Below are 9054 nucleotides of genomic sequence, written 5' to 3'. Positions count from 1 at the left end.
AAGCAAGACATCGATGGCTTCCTGAGGACAAAGCCCACTGACTTTGGTCAACCTTTGACTTTTGGCCATATATTTTTTTTTCTTTGAAGTATCTGACGATTGATTTGATGGATCGCCACAGTTTTTTTTTAACAGACATTCACGATCCCCAGATGACGACTTTCATCATCCTCTCTCTTCTAGAGCCACCATGAGGTTCACGTTTGCTTCAGGCATTCGTGGCATGAATTGGTCATCCTGTAACTTTTCCACTATCATCTCTTCGTAATGACAGTCCATCAGACCCAACTGTACTTTGTGTTTAGTTCTCTATGCTAACAAGCTATACTAAGATGGCTAAAAACACATATATATATGCTAACGTGATATCTCTCTAGATAGATAGATAGATAGATAGATAGATAGATAGATAGATAGATAGATAGATAGATAGATAGATAGATAGATAGATAGATGAGTAAAAGTAAAAGATGAGTAAATAATTGGCTTTTTAATTATATGACAGATAAAAAAATAAAACTTTTTACCCATTATCAAAGAGATGCTTTTACACGCCAAGCAAAACTAAACACAGCTGTTCCTGGTAGCTGTTACAGGTGTTTATGCTGCACCTGAATCACTCAAGTCTCACTCAGTAAAAATGTTAAGTAACAGTATTAAATTGTTAAGTTATGCCGTACACAACAACAGCGGTTGCTCGTACTTGATAAATCCAACAGATCAACTAAGCCGTTCACTGATTTCTTGGTCAGCAGCTTTATTAACTTTCATTGACATTTTTACATATTATGCAAAACAGCCAGTGCCGTCAGGTAAGCTCTTCATACTGCCTCTTTTTCTGCTTGACATTAAACTCCTGAATGTCAGACATTTCTGATTCATCCCTAAAGATGAAAAGACCTGTACTCAGAGTGGTAAATATAAATCAGTTTGTTACACTAATTTATGTACGGAGATGTTATAAAAGGACACCAGCTATGAAAGAGCAAGAAGCAAGAAAACTGATACAGCTTTTGATTTTTGAGGCAAAATCAGCAGCGAGTTGGTGCAGCATTTAGCAGCTAGAGCTAAATATTTCCATCAGGAGGTGGAGAGTAAACCAAAGCTAGAGGGACGGTGAATATTGGACTTCTATTTTCCAAATGAATGCTAATGCATGTGTGCCATTATAGGAATAATATCTGCTAACCCTGCTTAAGGTTTATCATACTTTTTGTCTCATGTATCCATTTCAGGTTTGGAAAACATATTAAAATCCTGTAATCCGTTGCAACAGGTCTCTTAAATCCATTCATTTCTGAGTGCGATCATTCATTCATGTGCGTCAAGCCAAAGTTTGCTCCTCCTCCCATCTTATCAGTGAGCCGATAGGACCGAAAACTGCCAGGAGGGCTTGGGTGTGTGTGTTTGTGTGTGCGCCTGGTATAATAGCAGAGAGAGGGAGGACGACAGTAGCTTACAAAGTGATGATCTGCCTGCACTTGCACAGAAAGCTGCTTCGCTCTGATCCCTCAGCATCTCATGCTGCCTCACTGTTAATCAGTCTCACTCTTGGTCCTTCGCCTTCGCCTCTTTCTGCCTTCACCTGTCTTTCTCACTTCATTCAGGGAGCATTTATTTGAACTTCTTGCTTCAGTCTGATTTTCTCCAGAGTGGAGAGATAAGAGGAGAGCTGCGGGATTGTTTTTGGCTGAGAGTAACAGCAGCAGCAGCAGCAGATGTTTGAAGAAAACTCCCTTTCTTGGCAAGACTGAAAGGTTGATAAAGGGAGGAGGGAACAACGGCAAAGACTTCCCCCTCAAGGATGCTGAGCTGGTCCTCCAGATAGTGAGGATGACTGAGAAGTGCGCAGGTTGAGCCAAATAACAGATGGACAAATAACGGACAAAGAAGACTTGACCGGAAAAGGCAGGGAGTTTAAAAGGAGGAATTATGAACACCACAGATCTCCATGGATTGATCCAAGGCTACCACAACAGGAGTCAAACCTCAGGCATTTTGCCACTCAACAAAGACTTATCGGCCGAGGAGAAGGACTCATCGGCAGGATGCTACGAACAGCTGTTGATTTCCACCGAGGTTTTCCTCACTCTGGGCATCGTCAGCCTGCTGGAGAACATCCTGGTTGTTGCTGCTATCATCAAAAACAAGAACCTTCACTCACCCATGTACTTCTTCATCTGCAGCCTCGCTGTCGCTGACATGCTTGTCAGTGTGTCCAACGCCTCCGAGACTATTGTCATAGCGCTCATCAACGGAGGCAACCTGACCATCCCCGTCACCTTGATCAAAAGCATGGACAATGTGTTTGACTCTATGATCTGCAGCTCTCTGTTAGCATCTATCTGCAGCTTGCTGGCCATCGCCGTCGATCGCTACATCACCATCTTCTACGCGCTGCGATACCACAACATTGTCACCCTGCGAAGGGCGATGTTGGTCATCAGCAGCATCTGGACGTGCTGCACCGTGTCCGGCATCCTGTTTATCATCTACTCAGAGAGCACCACAGTGCTCATCTGCCTCATCACCATGTTCTTCACCATGCTGGTGCTCATGGCGTCGCTGTACGTCCACATGTTCCTGCTGGCGCGTTTGCACATGAAGCGGATCGCAGCGCTGCCGGGCAACGCGCCCATCCATCAGCGGGCCAACATGAAGGGCGCCATCACCCTCACCATCCTCCTCGGGGTGTTCGTGGTGTGCTGGGCGCCCTTCTTCCTCCACCTCATCCTCATGATCACCTGCCCCAGGAACCCCTACTGCACCTGCTTCATGTCCCACTTCAACATGTACCTCATCCTCATCATGTGCAACTCCGTCATTGACCCCATCATCTACGCCTTTCGCAGCCAAGAGATGCGAAAAACCTTCAAAGAGATTTTCTGCTGCTCACACACTCTCCTGTGTGTGTGAGCTGCCTGTTGAGCTGCGACCTGACAGTCAGCAAATGCAGTTACAATTGTCCAACAAGGACTTGAGGAGGGTTTGAGCTGCGATCTCTGTGGACTGATGTGGTTCTGTCGTGCCCTGCTCTCGCAGGCAGCTGTAAGTGATTGATAAGTAGGGCTCTCTCATATGGTTTGCTGAAGAGGTAGGTTTACAAACACCCTGTAAAATAGAGTACCGCTCTGTAGACAAACGCTGCTTTGTTTTGTTGTAAACGCCGTTCTTGAAGTGTTAGCAGCATGTATATAACCAACATACATGCTCAAACTGTGAACCATTCTCAATTTCTCTCCTCTCACTCTTGTCTGTCTCTCTGCCACACTCTTCTTGTTGTTCTGTGTCAGAAAAAAATCGAAAATACTGTGCTTATCTTAGAGAACTCTATGTGTCTACATGGCTTACGGCATGTAAATCACAGTCGTTGCAACCTAGAAGCTAAAAGCAACAGTGTGTGCACTCAAACAAAGAGATCAGCATGGTTTCAGACAGACTACCTCCATGTTTGAGTGTGATCCACCTCAGTATTTTGCACACTGCAAACAAAGACACGTATGTCCCTGGCATACACTGCTTTAGTTTTGCATCAATGAATGTAAAGAAGTTTCTGAAACGTTTACATTTCACGAGACAAAGAACCTGATTTCCTGAATATGTGATGTGCCAAACATGAAATTAAGCACAGGGAACGTCCTGCTCAACTACCTTCTTACCAAGGTGGTATTTTACCGTGATGGAGGCAGATCAGCAAAGCAATCTAACACAGGGGGAAGACTTCATTTCAAGCTGACCACTTTGTAGAAAAGAGGTGTGATTTTCCAAGTCATGAAACAACAGCACAAACAAATCAGCTGTTTCCTGATCTTCTGTTTCAGCACAATGACCACAGACTATTTTCTGACACACAGTATTTATTGACTGGGATCTGAACTGAAGGGGGGCACAGCTGTCAGATAACCCACTGCGATAAAGGGGGAAAAAATGCTCATTTACAAATAATTAGACTCCCTCCGTGCAGAATGGACTTAAAAAAGATGACTTTAAAAGTCAGTGTATTTCTCAGGCACAAAAGTGGCACTTAATAAGCATCTTATTTGCACCTGTAGACAAACATTTCACAGTGGCCTGGAACCTTTCTTCTGCTGCGCATTCCCACTTTTTGGCTCCACGTTGGCAGTTTTACACCCAACCTAATCAGGGATGCTGCTTTTATAGACCCTCACCTCTGATTTCCTCTTTGAAGCAGCGCAGCAGAAAATAGATTTGCATCCCAGAGATGAACAGAAAGTCATTTTGATTTTTGCAGACTTTATTTTAGTCTGAGCAGAGATCTCAGACAGACCTGACGGCTCTGCTGACGGGCCACTCTGACTCATGACGTCGGTTTATTTCCAATCAAAGCTCTGCTGAATTTGTGGTTTGTGTAGATATTTGTGAACATTTGCACATATGGGTTGTCCTCTTCGCTCTCAGCATGTACCAGTGACCATGCAGATCTATTTTTCATCATGTTTATGTAACAGGACGGATTTCCTGAATGTATTTTTCTCTATGCGTTGTGTAACTTGTTGCTTTCGATCCTTGCCTTAAATATGTCGCACTGTGATGTAAAGAGCAACCGTATCCTCTGTGAAAGTACCAGAAACTGATGTGATCAGCCTTTATATGTAGGTAAATGCTATTTTCAATATTGCCTTATTTATTTATGCCTTTTTCAACTTGAAGTGCATTTCTAAGCTCGTGAAATGCACAAGAAAACTGATGTAAACAAGTGTCAAATATTCTGTTACGAGCTTCGCCTTGAATTTGATTCATGTGCGCCGGTTTGAAGGTGTTTGCTTGGCCACTGCATCCTCTGTGAATCGCTGCTGCACAGTAACTTCAATAAATCATACTGCCACCTCAGCAACAGTTCCTTTTGTCAGCTTTCCTCTGGAACGCAGACTTCAGTCTTTACACAAAGACTAGGCTGACGACTGTTTACTTTGACAGAAAAAGAGCACTAAACCTGAAATAAAGCCCTTAAATCCCACAAGAACATGAATCTTTCCATGTTCATGCACCAAAAACAGAAAAACCAACCATCCAAAACAGTCTGTCTGCCTAATTTATGATGCACTTTGCACAGACGAGACAAGAAGTCAGATGCGAAAACATTCAAAAACTAAATTATATAAAAAGCAAAGCTATTCTGACATCACTGGATGAATATTCACATAAACTTGACCTATAAGAAGCAGACATGTAGCTCAGTTTCTGTGCTAGAAAACTACCCAGAGGGTTTTCAATCATGGTGAATAATTTAAACTGAAGTAAACAAAGCATTTATAACTATAAATAGCCACATTTTAATTTGATCTGGGAGCATCAGCGTGAAAAATGAACACTAATTTGTTCAATTCATTCAGTACTTTTAGGTTGGAATGGATTCATTGATATTAAAATAAACACAGCATCAAGAATATCATATGTCATCAAAACTGTGCAATTTACAAAAAAAGAGATGGAAATGAAGCTGATGGATTCATTTGAATTGAATTAATTTCAAGGTCTGAAGATGCTGAGAAGCTGTCCACATTTCTTATATAATCATCGCAAACACATTCAGTCACGGAAAATCAATCATTTTAATGCATTCAGGCAGCAGGAATAAAGCTTGTAAAATACAAAGTGAATGGTGAATGTTCTGCATTACTCAGAGTCAAATCTATCACAAGACAAAGAAGCAGTGACTCAGCTTATGCGACACTTTCCATTCGTGTCGGGTTGACAGCCTCTATTTGGCCCCAGTCGAGTTAGATCATCTATTTTATTTCCCTTTCATTTTTGGTTCTCTACATTTCTTTGACTTCAGCACAATGGAGCTAAATGTCACCAACACAACAGGTGCTCTTCGCACGGCCCTGGTCAGGTGCAGCATGTCATTTTTTCCAGCGGGATAAAGTCACAAAGAATTCACTTCAAATATCAGCAGACACCTTGGTGCTTTTTTACAATCTAAAGTGCAAAGACACAGAACCAGTGGGCTTCCAGTCACTCCCAGATTTACTGGTTTGTTTTCCAGTGGGAGTCAGCATTTATTGATTTGGATGAAAGAACTGGCGCACTTAGATGGCCTCATGTGAATGACAAATGGCTGCGAGCATTTAGCTTTGCCCCATGGAGGCTCCACCTCAGCACCCTGAGACCCATCTTTGAACTCCACAAACAATCAGGTGGTAGCATGCGCACCTGTGCTCGGCTGCTTTTTCCACTCTGCCGTCTTGAATACAAACACTGCACTCAGTGAAACCTCAGGTGTCTGTGAGATGTCCCTCTAAGCGCATCCTGAAGGCAACGCACGGTCAAAATAGAAATCCTATTAGTTACCTGATGTAACTCCAGTTCTATGCACACGTGCTGGCTCTGGCCTTCAGTCGCTGAGCTCAAAAGGGAGCCAAATGAGGAGCGTGCCTATGTTTTATGAGTCAAGTCAGAGCCTCAAACCAACGCTGTTAGAGGGTTTCGAATGTACTGATAGTAGTGGAGCTACAAGATTTTGTGCAGCCGTTATTGAAACAGAAGGAAGTTTAAAGCGATCTCAACATACAAATAGAGCTTCACGCTGTTTACAATTCCAGTGTGGCATTTCAAACACGTAGATGTAAGACAATAACTGACATTCAAATGATCAGAGATAAGTGCTTACGATGATTAAAATGGCCCCTTGTGTGTCTCTGCTTTAGCATTCAGGTAGAAAAAGGTATGAAAATGTTCCTTCATGCTCGTCCGGCAAAACACAGAACAATATAGAGTTATAAATAATTTTTTTTTGATGGGATGGACAGGTACACTTGGGGATGATGTAAAGGCTCACATAAAATATTGCTAACAAATCCGCTAAGTCTGAAATTTCTCATAAATGATAGTCTAGTAGTTGATGTTTCCTTTCCAGCAGCCTTTGAATGATTCTTTTCTGAACAACAAAACTAAAAGTTTGCAGCTTTGCTAACGTCCCTGTGAGGCTGTAATGCTTCTCACACACTGGAAAAACGAATAATTCAACGGATGAAAAACGGCCTACTGCTATCTGCTAAACCAGTTGAGCAAAAAGTGAGGCCAGCTGTCATCAGTCCAACATGCTAATGCTAATATGCTAAGGATGGATTAGCAAAAAACTACTGTATGTATACGGTACATATCAAGTAAAGTTGGAAACAGATGTTAGACCAAAGAGCCGCACAGAGGCAACACACTGAACGACCCGAAGTAACCCCCAAAATCCCACAAGAACATGAATCTCTCCACGTTCCTGCACCAAACACCGAAAAGCTATCCATCCGAAACAGTTCGTCTGCCTAATTTATGATGCACTTTGCACAGAGGAGGTAAGAAACGTCTAATGGGAGCCTGAGTGAACCCAGAACTTATGTAAGAACAATAAGAAAGCCTTGTTAAAATAACCCTGTTGACATTTATAGCAGAGGTAATAAGTGAAGATCCAGCCGGGGAGCAGAGCTTTTCCCAACACTGTGCTGCGTGGTTCACCTGAAGTAATCTTCATATGAATGATTACTGGATCAGAAATGGTTAAAATACACCTCACGCTCTGATTGGCTGGAGAGGACTTGGGGTAGGGTGGGGGTGGGGGGGTGTCAGCTGTGATGGCCGAATTCCATTTATCTGCATCCTGTGCGAGTGGATTTCCCTTTCACATGGAGGCTTTATATTTATCGGGCCACCTGTATGGCCTTTAAATCCACATCAGCTTTTCTTTTGGGTTCCCAAAATCCACCAAAATCCTGTGATGTAATGCTTCACCTCTCTGCTCATCGGGCTGTGGTGTCACACCTGAGACTGGACTCAGCTGAATCCTGACGAGCCTGAGAGAAGCTGCGTTATCACTGACTCCAGAACAGCCTCGCGTGACGGCCTCCCATTCATCATCTGCACACTCATTACTCCACACAGCCAGCAAATCAGCAGCTGCTGCCTGACATTAACAATGCAATCGTTCTCCTTAGTAGAGAATCATTCCTTACTCTTAAATCCTAAGTGTTAAAGCTGCTGTATCCTCCTACACAACCACCAGTTCTGCTTGCTCGTAGCCGTTAGCGCTGCTTTACCTCTGACTCTCATCGGCTCTATCCGTCATTATCATGCCAGCCTTCTGGGGATTTGTGCACACAGCTGCTTGCATCGAATTAGACCGTGTTGACTCTCCCTTTGCCATCCCCACCCACAGCAAATAATGGTGGAATTTACTTCCAAGTCAGGTCCTCGCTGGTAAGTTCAATTAACACACCAAATTGGATTTTTAAAAATGCATGCGCGGCGTCCCCTGGTCTAAAATAGTAATACTGATCGACAGAAATTTGCCACAATGCAAGTAGAAAATATTTGCCCTTAATTCGTAATCCTGCGAGGGAGGGTTAGTGGAATTAATATTTGCTATTATTACTATCAGGCGTTCAATCTGAGCCTTTCGAAGACGCCATGGCGCCAGATCAGCACACAAAGTGAGTCTGCTGTTAAATATATATTTTACTGCAGCTTTTTTCTTTTCTTACATGAACAAATAGACATGACAGAGAATAATACAACAAACAGCTCAGACACAAAGTGCACGTATGAGCATCATAAATGGAGTCCTTGGAGTCAGGATGAAATAAGGCCCAAGATGAAGGCGAGAGAACTGAAATCCTGGTGGATCAAAGCAACACAACACAGCACAGTCTGTTCAAATTCAACACCTCTCCACCTGAATATGTTCGATACAGCGTCGCCATATCTTAATTAAGGGTTTGTTGTAATGCAGAGTCAGAGTATTTGGACCAATGTGAGATTTTACTCGTTTTAACTTCCAGCTTCCCTGACCTGTGTCTTCTCTAATTTCCATGATTGACTGTTGCGTAACTGCAGTTGTTTATCCCTCACTGTATTGCACTGTGTTTCAGTGTATGTGTGCTTAAGTGAAAGCGAGTGGGGAGCTAATGGATGCTATAGTCACCATAACAACACATGCCAATGTAAGATGTGATCTCAGGAACCTGCAGACTTGAATTCCTCCTTTGAAATCAACAACAGGCTCGAAAAAGCTGTTTTTCAGCACTCCTACATAATCACCCC

General features: G+C 42.9%; 1 protein-coding gene across 1 annotated transcript; it reads left to right on the top strand.

Annotated features, from left to right (window-relative positions):
- Positions 1-1607: 1607 nt before the first annotated feature.
- mc4r (melanocortin 4 receptor) lies at positions 1608-4847 on the top strand. Its single transcript, XM_070985865.1, has one exon. The coding sequence runs from the start codon at positions 1933-1935 to the stop codon at positions 2914-2916; it is 984 nt and encodes a 327-aa protein (XP_070841966.1). The 5' UTR covers positions 1608-1932; the 3' UTR covers positions 2917-4847.
- The last annotated feature ends 4207 nt before the right edge of the window (positions 4848-9054 follow it).

This window comes from Chaetodon trifascialis, chromosome 18, assembly GCF_039877785.1.
Source record: "Chaetodon trifascialis isolate fChaTrf1 chromosome 18, fChaTrf1.hap1, whole genome shotgun sequence".
NCBI classification, from domain to species: Eukaryota; Metazoa; Chordata; class Actinopteri; order Chaetodontiformes; family Chaetodontidae; genus Chaetodon; species Chaetodon trifascialis.
The sequence above is the reverse complement of the archived record's forward strand: the minus strand, read 5'-3'. Positions and strand labels throughout refer to the sequence as shown.